The sequence below is a fragment of the Acanthochromis polyacanthus genome, chromosome 18, assembly GCF_021347895.1.
Source record: "Acanthochromis polyacanthus isolate Apoly-LR-REF ecotype Palm Island chromosome 18, KAUST_Apoly_ChrSc, whole genome shotgun sequence".
NCBI classification, from domain to species: Eukaryota; Metazoa; Chordata; class Actinopteri; family Pomacentridae; genus Acanthochromis; species Acanthochromis polyacanthus.
The window spans coordinates 557,277-579,814 of record NC_067130.1 but is presented as its reverse complement, the minus strand read 5'-3'; the positions used below and the strand labels follow the sequence as shown (position 1 = coordinate 579,814).

Below are 22,538 nucleotides of genomic sequence, written 5' to 3'. Positions count from 1 at the left end.
CAGGTCTTCTTTACGTTAAATAACTCACTCTCCATCCACAAGGACGTCCACCCGCCGGTTATTCACCTGTTTATCACTTCTGTGTCTGTTCTGCGCAGTTATTAGAGAGAAAATATCACGTTAAGAGGTTCTGATGTTATATAACAGTTTACTAACATCACACTTTATTATTCTGACAGTTTATTATTGTTATTTTCTATCTTTCAGCTCACTATGTCATCGTTGGCGTCTTTGACTGCTGTTATCCCCAGAACCAGAACCAGAGGGACGGCGGTGGTGAACCAGGACAGAGAGGAGACCTGAGGGATGAGCTGGAGACACACACACAACTAGTTTAATAAAAGAGACACACACACAACTAGTTTAATAAAAGACACACACACAACTAGTTTAATAAAAGAGACACACACACAACTAGTTTAATAAAAGACACACACACAACTAGTTTAATAAAAGAGACACACACACAACTAGTTTAATAAAAGAGACACACACAACTAGTTTAATAAAAGAGACACACACACAACTAGTTTAATAAAAGACACACACACAACTAGTTTAATAAAAGAGACACACACACAACTAGTTTAATAAAAGAGACACACACAACTAGTTTAATAAAAGAGACACACACACAACTAGTTTAATAAAAGAGACAAACACAACTAGTTTAATAAAAGACACACACACAACTAGTTTAATAAAAGAGACACACACACAACTAGTTTAATAAAAGACACACACACAACTAGTTTAATAAAAGAGACACACACACAACTAGTTTAATAAAAGAGACAAACACAACTAGTTTAATAAAAGAGACACAAACACAACTAGTTTAATAAAGGAGACACACACACACAACTAGTTTAATAAAAGAGACACAAACACAACTAGTTTAATAAAGGAGACACACACACAACTAGTTTAATAAAAGAGACACAAACACAACTAGTTTAATAAAAGAGACAAACACAACTAGTTTAATAAAAGAGACAAACACACAACTAGTTTAATAAAAGAGACACACACAACTAGTTTAATAAAAGAGACACAAACACACACAACTAGTTTAACAAAGGAGACACAGACACACAACTAGTTTAATAAAAGAGACACACACACAACTAGTTTAATAAAGGAGACACACACACAACTAGTTTAATAAAAGAGACAAACACACAACTAGTTTAATAAAGGAGACACACACACACACAACTAGTTTAACAAAGGAGACACAGACACACAACTAGTTTAATAAAAGAGACAAACACACAACTAGTTTAATAAAGGAGACACACACACACACAACTAGTTTAACAAAGGAGACACAGACACACAACTAGTTTAATAAAAGAGACACACACACAACTAGTTTAATAAAAGAGACACACACACAACTAGTTTAATAAAGAGATACACACACAACTAGTTTAATAAAAGACACACACACAACTAGTTTAATAAAAGAGACACACACACAACTAGTTTAATAAAAGAGATACACACACAACTAGTTTAATAAAAGAGATACACACACAACTAGTTTAACAAAAGAGACACACACAACTAGTTTAATAAAAGAGACACACACAACTAGTTTAATAAAAGAGACACAAACACAACTAGTTTAATAAAAGAGACACACACACAACTAGTTTAATAAAGAGATACACACACAACTAGTTTAACAAAAGAGACACACACACAACTAGTTTAATAAAAGAGACAAACACAACTAGTTTAATAAAAGAGACACACACACACAACTAGTTTAATAAAAGAGACAAACACAACTAGTTTAATAAAAGAGACACACACACACAACTAGTTTAACAAAAGAGACACAGACACAACTAGTTTAATAAAAGAGACACACACACAACTAGTTTAATAAAAGAGATACACACACAACTAGTTTAATAAAAGAGATACACACACAACTAGTTTAACAAAAGAGACACACACACAACTAGTTTAATAAAAGAGACACACACACAACTAGTTTAATAAAAGAGACACACACACAACTAATTTAATAAAAGAGATACACACACAACTAGTTTAATAAAAGAGACAAACACAACTAGTTTAATAAAAGAGACACAAACACAACTAGTTTAATAAAAGAGACACAAACACAACTAGTTTAATAAAAGAGACAAACACAACTAGTTTAATAAAAGAGACAAACACACAACTAGTTTAATAAAAGAGACAAACACACAACTAGTTTAATAAAAGAGACACACACAACTAGTTTAATAAAAGAGACACAAACACACACAACTAGTTTAACAAAGGAGACACAGACACACAACTAGTTTAATAAAAGAGACACACACACAACTAGTTTAATAAAGGAGACACACACACACAACTAGTTTAATAAAAGAGACAAACACACAACTAGTTTAATAAAGGAGACACACACACACACAACTAGTTTAACAAAGGAGACACAGACACACAACTAGTTTAATAAAAGAGACAAACACACAACTAGTTTAATAAAGGAGACACACACACACACAACTAGTTTAACAAAGGAGACACAGACACACAACTAGTTTAATAAAAGAGACACACACACAACTAGTTTAATAAAAGAGACACACACACAACTAGTTTAATAAAGAGATACACACACAACTAGTTTAATAAAAGACACACACACAACTAGTTTAATAAAAGAGACACACACACAACTAGTTTAATAAAAGAGATACACACACAACTAGTTTAATAAAAGAGATACACACACAACTAGTTTAACAAAAGAGACACACACAACTAGTTTAATAAAAGAGACACACACAACTAGTTTAATAAAAGAGACACAAACACAACTAGTTTAATAAAAGAGACACACACACAACTAGTTTAATAAAGAGATACACACACAACTAGTTTAACAAAAGAGACACACACACAACTAGTTTAATAAAAGAGACAAACACAACTAGTTTAATAAAAGAGACACACACACACAACTAGTTTAATAAAAGAGACAAACACAACTAGTTTAATAAAAGAGACACACACACACAACTAGTTTAACAAAAGAGACACAGACACAACTAGTTTAATAAAAGAGACACACACACAACTAGTTTAATAAAAGAGATACACACACAACTAGTTTAACAAAAGAGACACACACACAACTAGTTTAATAAAAGAGACACACACACAACTAGTTTAATAAAAGAGACACACACACAACTAATTTAATAAAAGAGATACACACACACAACTAGTTTAATAAAAGAGACACAAACACACAACTAGTTTAATAAAAGAGACACACACACAACTAGTTTAAGAAAAGAGACACACACACACAACTAGTTTAACAAAGGAGACACACACACACAACTAGTTTAATAAAAGAGACACACACACACACAACTAGTTTAACAAAAGAGACACACACACACAACTAGTTTAATAAAAGAGACACACACACACACACACACACACAACTAGTTTAACAAAGGAGACACACACACACAACTTGTTTAATAAAAGAGACACACACACACACACAACTAGTTTAACAAAGGAGACACACACACACAACTAGTTTAATAAAAGAGACACACACACACACAACTAGTTTAACAAAAGAGACACACACACACAACTAGTTTAATAAAAGAGACACACACACACACACAACTAGTTTAACAAAAGAGACACACACACACAACTAGTTTAATAAAAGAGACACACACACACACACACAACTAGTTTAACAAAGGAGACACACACACACAACTAGTTTAATAAAAGAGACACACACACACACAACTAGTTTAACAAAAGAGACACACACACACAACTTGTTTAACAAAGGAGACACAAACACAACTAGTTTAATAAAAGAGACACACACACACAACTTGTTTAACAAAAGAGACACACACACACAACTAGTTTAATAAAAGAGACACACACACACACACACAACTAGTTTAACAAAGGAGACACACACACACAACTTGTTTAATAAAAGAGACACACACACACACACAACTAGTTTAACAAAAGAGACACACACACACAACTTGTTTAACAAAGGAGACACACACACACAACTAGTTTAACAAAGGAGACACACAAACACACAACTAGTTTAACAAAAGAGACACACACACACAACTAGTTTAACAAAGGAGACACAAACACAACTAGTTTAATAAAAGAGACACACACACACACACAACTTGTTTAACAAAAGAGACACGCACACACAACTTGTTTAATAAAAGAGACACACACACACACAACTAGTTTAACAAAGGAGACACACACACACAACTAGTTTAATAAAAGAGACACACACACACAACTAGTTTAACAAAAGAGACACACACACACAACTAGTTTAACAAAGGAGACACACACACACAACTAGTTTAATAAAAGAGACAAACACAACTAGTTTAATAAAAGAGACACACACACACAACTAGTTTAATAAAAGAGACAAACACAACTAGTTTAATAAAAGAGAGACACACACACACAACTAGTTTAACAAAGGAGACACAGACACAACTAGTTTAATAAAAGAGACACACACACAACTAGTTTAATAAAAGAGATACACACACAACTAGTTTAACAAAAGAGACACACACACAACTAGTTTAATAAAAGAGACACACACACACACAACTAGTTTAATAAAAGAGACACAAACACACAACTAGTTTAATAAAAGAGACACACACACAACTAGTTTAAGAAAAGAGACACACACACACACAACTAGTTTAACAAAAGAGACACACACACACAACTAGTTTAATAAAAGAGACACACACACACACACAACTAGTTTAACAAAAGAGACACACACACACAACTAGTTTAATAAAAGAGACACACACACACACACACACACACACACAACTAGTTTAACAAAGGAGACACACACACACAACTTGTTTAATAAAAGAGACACACACACACACACAACTAGTTTAACAAAGGAGACACACACACACAACTAGTTTAATAAAAGAGACACACACACACACAACTAGTTTAACAAAAGAGACACACACACACAACTAGTTTAATAAAAGAGACACACACACACACACAACTAGTTTAACAAAAGAGACACACACACACAACTAGTTTAATAAAAGAGACACACACACACACAACTAGTTTAACAAAGGAGACACACACACACAACTAGTTTAATAAAAGAGACACACACACACACAACTAGTTTAACAAAAGAGACACACACACACAACTTGTTTAACAAAGGAGACACAAACACAACTAGTTTAATAAAAGAGACACACACACACACAACTAGTTTAACAAAAGAGACACACACACACAACTAGTTTAATAAAAGAGACACACACACACACACACAACTAGTTTAACAAAGGAGACACACACACACAACTTGTTTAATAAAAGAGACACACACACACACACAACTAGTTTAACAAAAGAGACACACACACACAACTTGTTTAACAAAGGAGACACACACACACAACTAGTTTAACAAAGGAGACACACAAACACACAACTAGTTTAACAAAAGAGACACGCACACACAACTTGTTTAATAAAAGAGACACACACACACACAACTAGTTTAACAAAGGAGACACACACACACAACTAGTTTAATAAAAGAGACACACACACACAACTAGTTTAACAAAAGAGACACACACACACAACTAGTTTAACAAAGGAGACACACACACACAACTAGTTTAATAAAAGAGACACACACACACAACTAGTTTAACAAAGGAGACACACACACACAACTAGTTTAATAAAAGACACACACACACACAACTAGTTTAACAGAAGCATCAGTTTCATGATTTTAAACAGACGTTGTCGTCAGCATTCTGGTGATCAGTTTAAGAAGGTAAAAATGATCTTCAATAAAAATACATTTTAGAAAAAGCCATCTGCAGCATCCAGAGACTACATCAGTAAATAAAGCCACAGTAACCGGCTCTGTGTGAAACCATGACGATAGCAAATGAAAACCGTCTACCTGAAGGCAGAACAGGAAGAGGAAGTAGGCGTTGGCGAGCCTCCTGAACTGCTCAAAGAGGTTCAGAGGCAGGAACGTGATAATGTTGTATTTGGAGGTCCTGATGGCGTTATTCTGGAGGAGAGAGAGTTAAAGTTCATTATAAAGGACTCCATCAGCTAAAGGAGGTTAGTTGTGGTTTAAATCTGCTCACAGCGTATCTGAAGGACAGGTTGAACGGTCTGTCGTTGGCTCTCAGGTATCGCTCCTCCTCTGAGAGGAAATACAGGAAGAAACGTCATTTCTCTGTAAAACCAGATGTGATGAAAGAATCGGAGAAAAGTTCTCACCTTTCTTTTTCTCTTTACCAAACAACTGGCGGAAATACGTCACGACTGATCCCATCTTTAGCTCCGTGTCTCCATATCTCACACCTGAGGAGGTGAATTTAGAATAACACAGAGTTAGAGAGGTCCTTTAGCTGGAATAGAATAAAGCAGCAGCTGGAAGGAAAAAGGAAGGAATCAGTTCATTTATGGAAGGTAAAGTTTGTGATTAAGGGTAAAAATCTATTGAAATATAGGAAAGACATAAAACCTGAGAAAATACAGCTGAAAAAGGGAGATTTACATGAAAAAAGGTAAAACAAACCAAAAAATGCATTTCTCAGCCTGAACAAAGCTCCAAAACAGCAAATATTTATTGGTTTAAATAAACTATATAGAATATTATTAGGATTCATAATTAAATACGAGTTCAACACACATCTCAACAGCACAGTAAAGGTGTGCTGAAGAAACCTTCTATCATGATCTATTGATCTGTAATGATCAGAGGAGAATAAAAGCCAGATAAAATGGATTATTCATGTATATATCAGCGTTCTATTCAGCAGCGTTTACAGGAACCTACAGCCTTTATTATCTGCTCTCTGAAGCTGTAAAACCCTCCAGCCACTCCCTTCTCAACCCTTTGAACCAGAGTAAAACCTACGACAGATAATACAGGTAATAATACGTCTTCCTCATCAATCTAGCATTTATCTGCTGCCTTTAGTCAATATTAGACTCTAAAAATCGCTCTGCCGTGTTTTTCCTGCTTCTTTGTGAAGATAAGTTTGTAGGAAATCGGAAATATCCTCAATAAAATCCATGATAAAACTAAAAGGAGACCAACCGTTCTGCTGTCAGTTTAAAGACACTCCAGGATTTCATGTTTCACTTTTTACAGTCTAGAATCAGTCAGAGTGAAGGATCAGAGGCCTGGAAGTCGTCCTAACCCTAACCCTGGTTCCTAAAGGTCCAGAGAGCTGCTTCAGCACGTTTAACCACACAATTATTCTTCTATATCTGAAAGACAAAATGAGCCACGTACCTCAAACAGAATCTGGTTTCTGGGTCCTGACCTCACATAGACTCTGGCTTTGGTAGAAAAAAGAGGGAAACGCGGCAGTCTGAGCCGCTTCCACCTCTGACAAAGTATAACGTTAGTCCAAGTCCTGGTCTGGGGTATCAGGGATCGAGTCCTGGACAGCAAGGCGGGTCTGGAGGACAGACAGGTGGAGGACAGACAGGTGGAGGTTGAAGTGGAGACAGACTGGAGGTTTCAGGTTCAGAGCTGGAATCCAGCAGCAGCTCAGGCCTTAAAACAAACACAGCAGCGATCTTTGGACCTGATGGGAGGCCGTAAAACAGCAGTAAAGGTGAGTTACTGCAGCCAATCAGAGGCCAGGACCAGACCAGTCAGGTGTGTAACACCCTGAGATGGAGCATGCTCAGATGGAGAAGGAACCTTCTCACCTTCATCAGCCCTTCAGATCACATTCTGTGTTTTCTGAGGAGAAGCCTTTATTGTTAGCAGATGAACTATTATTATTGTTAATATTAATGTTATTATCATATGAGCTGTTTTCCTGCTGACAGAATAAAGTCCTGATTCCTTCAGGTTCAAAGGGAGGCTGGAGTCCAGCAGACCTCCACGTGCACGCTTCCTAAATTACTGTGTTTATGTGAGCGCTCTGCTGGGGCGTGCACGTGTTTGCAGCACACTTTATGTGGATGAAATACAAACTGTTCTTTTGAACATCTCTGCATGGATTCAAAGCAGAAAACTGCATTAAACTAATAAACTGTTGATAGAATGAATTTATTTAAACACCAGAACTTTATGTTTTTATACAATAATTTTACAGCTTATTAACCTTTATTTAAGCAGTTAATCAGAGTTTGTTTGCTGGGTAAAAGCTGCATTAATGCCGTTTATTATCATTATTATTGCTTCAGTTTGTCCAAATGACTTTAAACATTCAGTTTAAGTTGACGGATTATTTATGCACGATAAAACATTTTTAAAAACTACTTACTCATTTCTGCTGGAGTGAATCAGTTGGTGTTCATCTCAAAACAGAAATAAACTGGTAACAACAATAATTACAATAATAACAATAACGACAATAACAAAAACTATAATAACAAAATAAAATATAAGGATTTCCTGGTGCCATTACTGAGATAAATTGATGCTAGCTGATTTACAGATTATTAGAGGAGTGTTAAAAACAGAACTTAATGTGAAAATAAAACTATAATAGATACTGGTACAGCTGAAACATGTGGGATTATAATTTACCAATAATATAATAAAGATGAGTTAACTGTGTGGTGGATTCAGTGAAATAACATCAGTGTCGCAGTGAAATAAAAGCAGGAAGGCAGTTGGTCGTTCTCAAATACTTTATATAAAACTCATGAATTGGTGTCGTAACAATACAAAGAAAAGTCGACAAAAATACGGTGATGAAGTGTTAACTATCAGTGGTGGTGCAGGTTAACAGATTTAGAAAATACATGTCATAATTTAAAAAACAAAGTGAACACTTGGCACAGGGAATCTGACAGCATGAATTATTCACAGGGTTCAGAACAAACAGGATTTATCTGCTTATTTTTACCTTCATTAATGTTTTAGAACAACAAGCATCGCTCCGTATTTTACCCCTGAAACATCATCCACAGAGAATTCAGGGAAACGTTAAAAATAATAAAAAAAATCAGATGAACACAACACAAAATACAACAAACTGCAAAGAAAATCCATCAATAGAACATCTTAGTGTCATCAGAAAGTAGAAACCCATCAGGAAGTTCACCTGGAAAACTCAGAGATTACTGGGAGGGAAAATGAGTAAAAAAGAAGTTTATTTGTTTTTTCATAAACTAAGGCCTCACAGACAGAGAAGAAGAAAACAGAGCAGGAAGAAAAAAACTGAAATATTTCTACACTCCCATCAACTCCAGTTGTTCACATCTTCATTTTACCTGAATGATTTACTTTCACTATGAATGAACCATTCTAGGGATCTCTTCAGCCAATTTAATGATTAATCCCATAAAACAAACCCTTGGTAGTTTCTGTTCTGACTTCTGTCATCGTATGGAGACGCTGCGTTCATGAGTATTCAGAAGCTCTCGTTAAACTGTGCAAGTCCAGACACATCCTTTTCCAGCAGTAAACATCTGAAATCACAGGATTTCTAAGAAAAACACACAAAAATAAATATGTATTTGTGTATAAAAAATAAATAAGTTGAGTTGTTAATAGAGGAACGTGGTTAAATCTGTGTTAAAGTTTGTAATGTTTCTGAACTAAATCTGATTTTTTCTGGAGGAACATGAGTGGAAAGTAGCAAGGCACACATTAAACCGACCGATCCTTAACGTTAACGGGTAAAACCACAGGTTAGCACTGGTACCGTCTCCTGGAACATCAACTTTAACTTCTTCCTTTTTCACATTTCCTCAGACCGTAGAGAGGAGCTACAGCTAACAGGAAGCTTCACGTGACATTCACAGTTTACACAGAGTAAGGCATGAAACACTTGGCCACGGTTTGGAGGGATGGGGTTATGAGGGGGACAGGCTGGACCCTACAGTGGCTCTGAGCCGGTCCAGCAGGTGAGGATGGGGGGTCAGGAGAGGGTTAAACATCTGGTGAAACATCTGCTGAGTGGAGCTTCGGTGTCTCGGTGCCGTCCAGTCGCTGGGTGGATAATTATCTGAGGAACAGTGAGGGTTGTGGTCCAAACACCCAGAGTGAGAAGTCTGTGAGCTTTCAGAGCGCCACCTACAGTCAGCAGCAGCTAACACACATGGAAAGAGTTCCTGCTTTTTGAACCAAACTGTCTCATATAATCTGTCTTTAGTCCATCCATCCTCATCTTCCCTCCTCTGCTGAGCGACTCTCAGACTTCAGCTTCACGAACTCCTTGGCCACGTCGTCGTTGGAGCGCTGAGACAGGATCCTCATCACCGTCAGGCCCTTGTCGTCCATGTGGACTCGCTCTCCCAGAGGACACCAGCAGGCGCAGTTCCCCGTCCACATGATGTCCTTCAGCTGTATCACGGCTAAACCCACCACCCGGTCAGCCCGGCCAAAGCAGTAGTCCTTAACGCAGACCTGCAGCTCGTAGCACTCGAAGCCGTTCACCGAACCCAGAACACTGCAGGGAGTTTAGAGTTCTTAGATATCTAACAACAACAGGAAGTAAAAGAACACTGCAGGGAGTTTAGAGTTCTTAGATATCTATCAACAACAGGAAGTAAAAGAACACTGCAGGGAGTCTAGAGTTCTTAGATATCTATCAACAACAGGAAGTAAAAGAACACTGCAGGGAGTTTAGAGTTCTTAGATATCTATCAACAACAGGAAGTAAAAGAACACTGCAGGGAGTTTAGAGTTCTTAGATATCTAACAACAACAGGAAGTAAAAGAACACTGCACGGAGTTTAGAGTTCTTAGATATCTATCAACAACAGGAAGTAAAAGAACACTGCAGGGAGTCTAGAGTTCTTAGATATCTATCAACAACAGGAAGTAAAAGAACACTGCAGGGAGTTTAGAGTTCTTAGATATCTATCAACAACAGGAAGTAAAAGAACACTGCAGGGAGTTTAGAGTTCTTAGATATCTAACAACAACAGGAAGTAAAATAACACTGCAGGGAGTTTAGAGTTCTTAGATATCTAACAACAACAGGAAGTAAAAGAACACTGCAGGGAGTCTAGAGTTCTTAGATATCTATCAACAACAGGAAGTAAAAGAACACTGCAGGGAGTTTAGAGTTCTTAGATATCTAACAACAACAGGAAGTAAAAGAACACTGCAGGGAGTCTAGAGTTCTTAGATATCTATCAACAACAGGAAGTAAAAGAACACTGCAGGGAGTTTAGAGTTCTTAGATATCTATCAACAACAGGAAGTAAAAGAACACTGCAGGGAGTTTAGAGTTCTTAGATATCTAACAACAACAGGAAGTAAAAGAACACTGCAGGGAGTTTAGAGTTCTTAGATATCTAACAACAACAGGAAGTAAAAGAACACTGCAGGGAGTTCAGAGTTCTTAGATATCTAACAACAGGAAGTAAAAGAACACTGCAGGGAGTTCAGAGTTTCAAAAACAATAAGAGGTTAGAGAGCATAAATCCATTTTTAAATAACACCAGTATAATTTAACATAGTGTAGAAGTTAAGAGAACAACCAAACTCCTCAGTGTGGATGCTTTAAATGAACGTAAAGTCTGACTGTGACTCAGCATCACACATTCATATTACTGATGTTAGAACACATCATTCTGGGAAACTGAAGGTTCTCCAATAGAGTCGACTGACTCCAATAATTAAATTTTGAACTGATATACAATAAATGTTTAAAGCATTTAATAGCAGGAACTGGTCACTCTTTACTGGCATTCTTCATTAATAGATGAAGATGATTTTTTGGTTTGTGTTTCTGCTGGACAGACACTCCTGAGACCAGAGCGGCATCAGACCCTCAGGTTTGCATTTAATTTAATGATTATCAGTTAATAATGATTCAGATAATCAAAAAAATACCAAATATCTGCTCTGATGAAGAGCCAGGAGGACAACTGGTCCAACCCTGTTCAAGTAATATTCCAAGAGCTCCCTAATGCAGCTGTAGATGCAGGAAATGATTCCATCCAGTGATAAATAACTAGCTAACAGACAGCACTGTTAGATCAGAGAATTAGACAGAATGGAACAGAAGCTGGAAATAGAAAGGATGAAGTGTTCCTCAGCTAGTGAGGTCACTGCTGGAAAATGACAAAAAACAGCCAAAAACCCAGAGAAGCTCCTGTAGCTGTTTTTTCTTCATAACTCACAACTGGAAGGACTCGTTGAATTTGGGCGACCAGCTGTTGTTCTTGGATTTGGTCTGGAACTTCCTCTTCCTGTCGGCCAGGTGCGGTCCGATCATGGTGATCTCCACGAAGGGCCGGAACATGCCAGATGTCTGCCACTTCAGATCCCGGGCCAGGACCACTGGAATGACACGGACCGGGAGATGGAACCAGGAGAAGGAACCAGAGCAATACAGACCAGGATGGAACCAGGAGAACCATTACAGACCAGGATGGAACCAGGAGAACCATTACAGACCAGGATGGAACCAGGAGATGAACCAGGAGAACCAACACTGATTAAAATGAAACACCACTCCACAAACCTCACACTGACCTCTCACAGTAGCTCTCCGTTCTCCACTGGAGGGATGAGTGTGCAGCTCGATGTGGACAGAAACCTCCCCGATGGGGTTCTCCACTCCTGGACCTGGTTTAAAGCAGAAACATGCAGTGAACTTCACCTGGTCCCTCAGAGGATCACAGAATGGGATTCTTCATGCAGTCAGAAGGAACAGACGGGAATGTGTGGGGAGATGCTGTAGGACGGACCGGTACAAAGGGAGGAAGGTGAGGAGGGTGAGGAAGGATCTGAATGGAACCTACCCCTGCTGGGCTGTATCTTTTCATTGGGGGTAAATCTAATACCCTTCCCATTGTGCACTGGCACAGAGGCAGCAAGAGATAAAGAGGAGACAGCAAGAACAGGTCAACATGCTGAGCCTTCAAAACCACTTCAGCAACTAAAACCAGCAGAAACATTCAGAGGAACCAGGAGAAGGAATCTCCTCCTGTTTGTCCTGTACACAGAGCGCCCCCTGCTGGTCCACTCTGGAACTGTTTCAGGATCACATCTACCTTGAGCTTGTTGAGACGTCACAAAGGTCTTGATGAGAGTGTCGGTGGTCTGAGTGTAGAGCGACAGGGCGTGACGGAGGGAAGATAACTCTGGACTCTTATCCAGGAAGGTTTTCTTCAAGCCGTTTCCTCCTGCATGGAAGTATTGCTGAAAGGAAACACATGGAATCAGTGGAGGATGTTTAAAAAGGTTTTAATCAGAATATTATGAAATATTTCACAGCTAAAAGCTGCTTCAGTTTATATTAGAGAAAAACTGTCTTTATAGTGAAGTTAACTAAACAAGAAGTCATAATAATACCAGAAATACTGTTTAAAATGATCACATAATCTACTGAAACACAGCATAGGCTCTGAATTTACCAGCAAAGAACACATGTATCAGTTTTAATTAGTCTTTGTGAATTTTCATTCTTGGTCTGCAAAGTATTTTGTGTTGCACTTCATCTGCGGCATGGCTCAGTGGGTAGAGTGGCCGTCTTGTAACTGGAAGGTTGCCGGTTTGATCCTCGGCCCGTCGTGCTCATGTCGAGGTGTCCCTGAGCAAGACCCCTAACAGCTCCTGGTGGGTCGTGGTTAGCGCCTTGCATGGCAGCTTCCACCATCAGTGTGTGAATGAATGGGTGAATGTGACGTATCATGTAAAGCGCTTTGGATAAAAGTGCTATATAAATACAACCATTTACCATCTGTATGAAACATGCTCTATAAATAAATAATAAAAGTAATGTGATTGATTAGAATCTTTCTTGATAATTTTGCTTCCTCCTCCAGATGTTCTCCAGCCCATGTAAACGTGGTCCCAACCTGCTGATTAATGGATGAATAGCTGAAGGTAATCCGACCCTTAACATCCTGATGGAACTAAAACCTGTCGTAGAAACTGACCTTGATGGTGTCCAGAGCCACGTCCATGACGGCACACTGCCTGGGAGACAGACTCCTGGCCTCCCCGGCCATGTGGTCCTACAGCAGGCAGAGAAAAGAGAAAACAGTAATAATAAAACAGACAGACTCACTCTGAATAGAGGTCAGTAACGCTGGAGCCCAGATCCAGGGCTTTAATATGATGTGAAATAAAAGGAAGTGTTCTGATACCTTCAGTTTGGAGAGCTGACCCAGTTCTTTAGCAGCTGAGAATAACTGGGCTCCCTGGAAGAAGAACAAAAAAGTGGAACTCACAGTTAGATGTTCTCACTTTCTGGTAGTTCTGCGTGTAAAAGGCCAAGCAGTTCATAAAACTAATAGAAGCTGAGGTGTTTACGAAGGTGTCGTTGCTCTGTGGAAGCACGATGGTCTTCTCCAGGTTGGTCATTACGATCCTCCACAGCTCTTTGAGAACACGCTTCAACACGGTCTTCTCACATACGGTAGCAAACAGAGTCAGCCTGCAAACACACGCATTATTACACATTAATACACGTTAACACACATTAATATATGTTACTACATGTTGGCACACATTAATACACCTTATAACATGTTAATACATCCACACATTAACACAAACACCAAGATACACTGTAATAATTTATTATTAATAATGCTAATGAAACACATGGACCAAGACAATTAGAAAATGATTTCTGGAGGACCACATTCAGGTGATGGAAGTGGGACTCACAACTTTTCAGCAGCACATAATAAAGTTAAAAACAGTCCAGGTAAAATACATTAAAGCAAAGAGGGAGAAATGTTAAAGTTTGTCAGTAAACAGTTCCTCAGTGGAATCGTTGAATCTGATGTGAGCTAAAACCACTAATACGACATACAGACGAGTCTTAGTGCAGATTTATTTCTGATTCAGACACAGTTTTCTGACTACTAGAAACCATGAAACACATTTTAAAGCCAGAGAAATGCAACAGCTGACAGCTTTAATCTGAACACAATCACTCACTTTCCATCCAGGAAGTCCATGAGCGGTCGCAGCACGTTGTCAGAGTCTCCGTCCACCTGAGCCTTGGTGTTGGCGTTGAGCGGCCCTTTGACCTGGTACAGCAGAGACGCCATCTGTCGCATGCAGTCGTGGATATGACTCTGGAAACTAGAACAGAAGATGAGTATCAGTTCACTAAAATGCATGAGAGGTTAAAGAATTAACTTCATATACTGTTTATGTACCTGTTCCCAAATGTACCGGTCAGCTCATCCAGGGCGTTGTTCAGCTTCACCTGCAGCTCATTCAGCAGATCACTGGCCTCCGAGTCCATCTGGACAGAAACAGAAACCCAAAGAGTTCAGTTTAATCTGACCGAGTCCAAAAAACAAGCTTTACAAACTCCTCAAAGCTTTTACAAACTTTAAAATGCAGAGAAAGTCTGAGTCTTTCTGCAGCATTCTGCTGTAAATGGAGAAGCTGGAATCTTTTAAAACCTGTTCTTAGAAAGGTTTCTTATCAGATTTGTAGCTTTTGGGCCAAAATGCACCAAATTACGTCTGAACTTCTGAAAGCTGCACTTCACAGAAAGCCAGAAGCTACAAATGGCAGTAAGAGTTTAATAAGCACTTCAGTAAGTCATGGAGTCATTATGGGGGATAAGAACATCAGCCCACAGCTCTGCCAGGCTTTGAGGAACACCAAAGGGAGGGGATGACAATCATCTGGTCTGTTATTCTCCTGGAGCACAGGAGACACCCTACATTTTAAGGGTCACTTTTTGATAATGTTTAAGAAATGTAAGTATTTAACGGAGCACCACTGCCTCCAATTTCCTACATTGTGAATGCAGCTCGTTAGATATAACGCTAACTAATTTGGGTGAATTGTGTCAAGAGTAGGTTTCATGACTTAATGTTCCATTAAGTCATGAAACCTTCACACGTCTGAGAAAACCCACCTTTTTCCCAGCAGTCTCCGACTTTAAAGGGAGAAAATTGGAAAAATAGAGTTCAGAATCACAGGAGACAAGAACAAAGATCCACAAACACCTCCATATACCTGAGCCGGTACACAGATTATTTATCATCTAAATAACTCAGCCTGATGGATGCTGAGGATCATTAACTCCCTGATCTGATGCCTTTAGATTCATGTCAGCTTCTGTAGCAGCATTAGAGGAGAAACACGACACAGAGGGAGGAAACAGCAGCTGGGAATGGATTCTGTTTTAATGTGCTCTGTGTGTTTTCTGTGTGTTTTTCTGCATGGGGAAGATTAATATTCATGCTTCTGCTTCTACACTCACCTTTATGTCTCCAAATGCATGTTCAGTCTATGAAGCACAGAGAGGTGGAAGATAGGACAACTGTCATTTACCATCTAGATTTTATTCATATTAACTGGGAACAAATGGATGGAGGGTAAGATAGGATAACTGTCATTTACTTTTAAGAATTTAGATTTTATTTCTATGTACTGGGAACTAAATGTGTGGAGGGGGTGGCAGCATTAAACTGATTCCTACCTCTTCTACTGGTGCATCCATCTATTGGTGAGGGGAAGGATTGGTTAAAGACATGAATAAAAATTAATAAATATCAAAAATGCTCTGTTTTGTTGTTAAAAGCTCTGAAGAAATGTGAATCTACAGAACATCATGCGTGTCTGTAAAATGAAAACCGAATGAAAATCAGATATGCTGGAAGTTTTTCTAAATCTGCACCCACCTTTTCTGGGTCAGTCTATAGCAAACAGAAGGAAATTACAAAGAAAACAGAAATTAAAACAACAGAAACCACAGAAATATTCAGGAAATATTCAGGGAATGGCAGAGCAGTTCTGAGGAAGGGCAGGAAAACTGAAAGAAGGAGAAAATCTGAAGTGGAAATCCTCACAGGTGATGATCAAAGAAAACACAATGAGCTATGATCATCTGGATTCAGGAATATGACCAATGTCTCTGGGAGGGTTAGAGCTAGAGTTAGTCTAACCTTGGAGGTTAGTCTAACCTGAACCACCAGAATGACTGGAAATGAATGAAGACCACTTCAGACTGAAACAAACCTCAGTTCCTATCCTCTCCCCTTCCTCCCCTACTTCCTCCTCTTCCTCGCTCTCATCAAACTGGGAGTCGCAATAGAAAGACAAGAAAGTTTCCTTAGAAACCGAATTTAACTGAACGTGTTCTTTGGGAAAATATTTACAAGAAATGCAGAGTTTATTTCCACCAGCAGTAAATGCATGTGAGTATATGTAGTCATGGATCATAAAACACATATATGTGTGAGTAATATGCAGTCATGTATAGAACATGTTTATATGTGAGTATATGTAGTCATGTATAAAGCATGTTTATATGCAGTCATGTATAGAACATGTTTATATGTAGTCATGTACAGAACATGTTTATATGTGAGTATATGTAGTCATATATAAAGCATGTTTATATGTAGTCATGTACAGAACATGTTTATATGTGAGTATATGTAGTCATGTATAAAGCATGTTTATATGTAGTCATGTACAGAACATGTGTGCATATAGTGAGAACTTGCCTTCCACGCTAGCTTATTGTTCTTCAGCTAAAAAAGAAGCAGAAACATGACTGTGGCTTTATTCTAGTAAAAAAACATGATCTTCTGAACCATCCCAGCCCAGGAACTACGGCTCGTGTTTCGGGTGAGTACACACTGGTTTAGCTATTTAAAAAAGATCTACATCAAGTAGAAGTTAGATGAAAAAAATAACACCAGAATGATGCAGCTGCTGTACTTCAAATAGATGACAGGTGGCGCTACAGAACATGGACACACTGGTGCTCTGCTAGCCCGGGGCTTCTAGAAGGTACTAGTTCAGATACTACAGAAGGGTTGACTAGGGAGGACTCTGAGGTCTTAGATATTCTAGTCTACCTCCAGATTACCCACCAGAGCCTTCTTCTCCTCCTCATCCTCAGCTACAACCTGCTGTCCAGCCAGAGGAAGATGGAAATAATCAACACAGCGGTCAATACACACCCTTAAACTGACTAAACTATGAAGACGTACATTCTGACAGATATCTGCCATGAACAGACCATGATGGAAACCTACCTCCTCCCCTGCCTCCTCCTCCTCTTCTACCAGTTCATTTAGCTTTGATTGTAAAGTGAACACAATGATTGAAACTTAAACTACAATGTCCAAGAATTACAGCCCTACAATCAATCAGAAAACACTTCACTACAGCTACAGTCCTACAATCAATCAGAAAACACTTCACTACAGCTACAGTCCTACAATCAATCAGAAAACACTTCACTACAGCTACAGTCCTACAATCAATCAGAAAACACTTCACTACAGCTACAGTCCTACAATCAATCAGAAAACACTTCACTACAGCTACAGTCCTACAATCAATCAGAAAACACTTCACTACAGCTACAGTCCTACAATCAATCAGAAAACATTTCACTACAGCTACAGTCCTACAATCAATCAGAAAACACTTCACTACAGCTACAGTCCTACAATCAATCAGAAAACATTTCACTACAGCTACAGTCCTACAATCAATCAGAAAACACTTCACTACAGCTACATGCAGAAGGTCACCACTGACAGGAGCTACTGATTATTATTGGATGCAGTCTCTAGTCCTTAAGGCTGAATCACTGCTGACTGAAGCTACAGCTGGGAGCATCACATCACAGACTTGGCATCTGGATCCAAATGTAAGAGAACATTAAACCCTCATCAGCAATACCAGACACCTAGTCCAATGATCCAGACTACCTCTACGGTACGTACCCGAGCCTCCTCTGTTGCAATCTGACACACCAGAGACACAAATTCAGCTGTAGCACCAATAAACACCTCGATGGTTTCTACTGTTTATGGCTGAATCAGAGACGTTTAGTTACCGAGTCTGTTTACGCTGTGAGTTAATAAACTGTCAGGTGGATACTGTCGTTAGTCCGGTACGATGCCCCAGATCAGCTATGTTCTCACATCTACACCTGTAGACTCACCTGTTTGGCTCCCATCCACTCAAACATCTTCTCCAGCTGGATTCTTAACTGCTGCACGTTATTCATGAGAACACACGGCTGCAAGACGACAGGAAAAGAGAAACGACCTGTCTGTCAACAATACCATAGACAGTGTAGGAAGTATAAAAATACCAACAGGAACAACTCACAATGTTTTCCTTGTCGATATAAGAAGGAAAACTCTTGGTGAGGATGGCGCTGTACTGCAGGAGAACTTTGGTTATTGTCTGCAGAAGGAAGAAGAACAAAACAAAGAAAGTACTTTAATATTCAGAGTTTATGGAGGGGATTTTATTACACTGTGGGGAAATGTGTCCAAAGAATCATTCCAACCATCTAATTAATATTCCAATGTGTCCCTTAATGGATTCTCATACATGTAGGAAAATAAAACCAAAAACAGGCTGACTGTCCTTTACCCAGCAGGGAAATATTACATCCAGTTCTCTTTAATGAGGAAATATTAAGTTCCTTTTACAGGAGCTGTAAACTTTCCTCCAGACATCTGTTATGCTGCTTTTAAGAAGAGATCGACAGTCATTATTCATTCTAGACATTTAAACCTAAACACACATCAATAATAACATTTAATAATGTGATGCAGTTAGAACTAGTTTAGAATTAGTTTCATTCTAGACATGTAGACCTAAACACACCTTACCGAGTTAAAACCAGAGCTCCTTTAATAATGTGACGCCGTTAGAATCAGTTGAACAGTTTAGGTTTTACCTTGGAGAAACGGCGGGTGTACTGAGCCGTGACATCAGGATCAGGACATTCCAGTTTCTTGATGATCTCAAAGCTCTGGTTGAGCTGAGTGAAGATGTCCACCACCGAGCAAGAGAACAGAGCATGCTCAGAGGTCTGCTGGAACTGAGACGGCACAAAACCAGCCGTTACTAGCAATAATCTAAAGAAAACTACAACGGCAGTTATTTACAATAACCTGAATAAAACAGCAGTTAATAATAATCTGAATAAAACAGCAGTTATTAATAATAATCTGAATAAAACAGCAGTTATTAATAATAATCTAAATAAAACAGCAGTTATTAATAATAATCTAAATAAAACAGCAGTTATTAATAATAATCTAAATAAAACAGCAGTTATTAATAATAATCTAAATAAAACAGCAGTTATTGATAATAATCTGAATAAAACAGCAGTTATTAATAATAATCTAAATAAAACAGCAGTTATTAATAATAATCTAAATAAAACAGCAGTTATTGATAATAATCTGAATAAAACAGCAGTTAATAATAATCTAAATAAAACAGCAGTTATTAATAATAATCTAAATAAAACAGCAGTTATTAATAATAATCTGAATAAAACAGCAGTTATTAATAATAATATAAATAAAACAGCAGTTATTGATAATAATCTCAATAAAACAGCAGTTATTAATAATAATCTCAATAAAACAGCAGTTATTAATAATAATCTCAATAAAACAGCAGTGTGTCTGTTAAAAATATCAACATTGTATTAAAAACATCCGTCCTTATGCTGATGTTGTGTGCGTTAATTTTATTTAATTTTTATTACAGCCTCATTGGCCATATCAGGTTCTAATGTCCTTACTCCGTCTTTCTTGTCTCTCTCCAGAGCTCCATGCATGAACTCCATCGACACGTCTTCATTTTCATCCAACCACTGAAGGACGAACTGTACAAACCATCTAAAGAGAGAAAATAAAGATTAGCATGTTTTTTCAGGTAACTTTGACCTTTTATTAGAGTTTTAATGATCCAAACAGATACCTGGTTTGGTGATCATTGGTTGGAAGATCAAAGCTTTTTAATCAGAAATATTTTTCTTTTTCTCTGAGTGAATAAACTTACGCTGGGTAGTCGGGAACTGCAGAGTCAAACGCCGGCAGGTCCTTCACATATTCGTTGTAGAGCCACTTGACCTTGAAGTGCAGATTCATGTAGTCTGTGCTTTTACACAACCGGTGCTTCTCGTGCTCTGCAGACGCAAAAACACAAACAAAGCTGTGAGTCTTTGAATCGTCACTGAACTGATCACTTTGGTAACGTTGGGGAAACAACACGTAGAAATTATCTGTAACTATAGATATAAATCCTCTATAACTTCTAGAGGATCTCTCCAGGAGACTTCGTATTTATAATAGAAACCCTCAGGAAACCAGCGTGCCATCATGTTCCACTACAGGAAGTGTAGCATAAAATGCTTTTAGGGGCATGATCCATACGATTTATAAGAAAAAAAACAGGAAATACCTACCTTAGCTGATTTGATTTTAGACATTTTCTCTAAAAACATCTCTTTTTACAGAACAGATCCAACAGATAAATCTCTTAGAAATTTACAATCTCTAGTTATCCCCAGTTCAAATTCTAACCAGAAGGCATTTTCAAATATTCTCATAAATAAATAATAATATCCCAAAACTAGGACTAATCCCAGAGTTTTCCTCTGACAGTCTAAAACTCAACAAAGACAGAAGAACACACACTAATCCCATTTTATTTGCTTGTAAGTGAAGCTACTCTTTCTAAAAGTCATGCTGGATGTACAGCGTGACACAAAAAAACGGGAACTTTTTAACAATCCAATAAAACCAAGAGTGATGGAAGAAAAATATTTTATTCATAGTAATTAAAACCTTAAAACATGCCATTTAAGAAACAATGATGGAATTTTCATTTTCAAAAAATGACTTCCTGTAGATGGCGTCCTCCTGTACGAATGCATTCTTGAAATCTGCTGTTGAGATTCCTCATTGATCGCTGCAACATCTCAGCTGGATACTGTGAAATTCATCCTGAATTCTCTGTTTTAACTCATCCAGATTTCTTGGTCGAGTCGTGTACGCTTTACTCTTGAGATAGCCCCAGATAGATTTCAAGAATGCATTCGTACAGGAGGACGCCATCTACAGGAAGTCATTTTTAAAAACTGAAAATTCCATCATTGTTTCTTAAATGGCATGTTTTAAGGTTTCAATTACTATGAATAGAATGTTTTTCTTCCATCACTCTTGGTTTTACTGGATTGTTAAAAAGTTCCCGTTTTTTGTGTCACCCTGTATTTCCAGTCTTTATTCATCCTGACTCATTCTGAAACGACTGCAATAACATCCTGTATTAAACTCTGAATTTAAAGGAGCTCATTTAGCTGATATTCTGATACTTATACCTTTTAAAAACCACCTCTCTTAAATTTCAAGTACTCTCTGGTTGCACCTCTAGAACAACACCTAGGCACTTAATCTGACTCCACCTTAGGGGTAAAATAAGTCAGGTGGTCCAAAACCCAGCACTTATTTAGCGCTGACAAAGTTGAAAGAAAAAAGAGGGGGGGGGGGGGGGGGTTAGCAATTCTTCTGCAACTTGATGGCAACACCTTTGACCAATCGCACTCGAAGCCCTTTTTGCACTTACTACAGGTTTTTCCTTATGTCTGAATTCTTGCTTGTGTTGTACGTCGTTTTGGACAAAAGTGTCTGCGAAATGAAATTGTAGAATTGCAGAATTGTAGAACAAAATCCTACTACAT

The 22,538-nt window shown here is 38.1% G+C and overlaps 2 protein-coding genes across 12 annotated transcripts in view; both read right to left on the bottom strand.

The window, feature by feature from the left end:
* Nucleotides 1–22,538, bottom strand: part of atp8b5b (ATPase phospholipid transporting 8B5b) — a 70,773-nt gene that overhangs the window by 18,258 nt on the left and 29,977 nt on the right. For 2 of the 4 annotated variants that reach the window (XM_051938823.1, XM_051938825.1), the window contains exons 1-6: nt 7,409–7,677; nt 6,385–6,468; nt 6,249–6,307; nt 6,056–6,169; nt 213–311; nt 29–90 (exon numbers count right to left, since the gene is read on the bottom strand). In XM_051938823.1, coding sequence (XP_051794783.1) covers nt 29–90; nt 213–311; nt 6,056–6,169; nt 6,249–6,307; nt 6,385–6,439 — 389 coding nt within the window. In that variant the 5' untranslated portion in view covers nt 6,440–6,468; nt 7,409–7,677. Of the gene's footprint in view, nt 1–28; nt 91–212; nt 312–6,055; nt 6,170–6,248; nt 6,308–6,384; nt 6,469–7,408; nt 7,678–22,538 lie in introns of those variants that run through there. The other 2 variants (XM_051938824.1, XM_051938826.1) reach the window with 2 other exon arrangements.
* Nucleotides 8,753–22,538, bottom strand: part of LOC110961102 (protein unc-13 homolog B) — a 119,019-nt gene continuing 105,233 nt past the window's right edge. For 4 of the 8 annotated variants that reach the window (XM_051938820.1, XM_051938817.1, XM_051938819.1 and 1 more), the window contains exons 26-41: nt 20,858–20,984; nt 20,598–20,694; nt 19,737–19,880; nt 19,157–19,234; nt 18,987–19,064; nt 15,933–15,953; nt 15,217–15,305; nt 14,993–15,139; nt 14,357–14,480; nt 14,191–14,244; nt 13,981–14,058; nt 13,093–13,240; nt 12,841–12,897; nt 12,572–12,664; nt 12,217–12,376; nt 8,753–10,532 (exon numbers count right to left, since the gene is read on the bottom strand). In XM_051938820.1, coding sequence (XP_051794780.1) covers nt 10,247–10,532; nt 12,217–12,376; nt 12,572–12,664; nt 12,841–12,897; nt 13,093–13,240; nt 13,981–14,058; nt 14,191–14,244; nt 14,357–14,480; nt 14,993–15,139; nt 15,217–15,305; nt 15,933–15,953; nt 18,987–19,064; nt 19,157–19,234; nt 19,737–19,880; nt 20,598–20,694; nt 20,858–20,984 — 1,781 coding nt within the window. In that variant the 3' untranslated portion in view covers nt 8,753–10,246. Of the gene's footprint in view, nt 10,533–12,216; nt 12,377–12,571; nt 12,665–12,840; nt 12,898–13,092; nt 13,241–13,980; nt 14,059–14,190; nt 14,245–14,356; nt 14,481–14,992; nt 15,140–15,216; nt 15,306–15,932; nt 15,954–17,348; nt 17,557–18,986; nt 19,065–19,156; nt 19,235–19,736; nt 19,881–20,597; nt 20,695–20,857; nt 20,985–22,538 lie in introns of those variants that run through there. The other 4 variants (XM_022208579.2, XM_051938814.1, XM_051938815.1 and 1 more) reach the window with 4 other exon arrangements.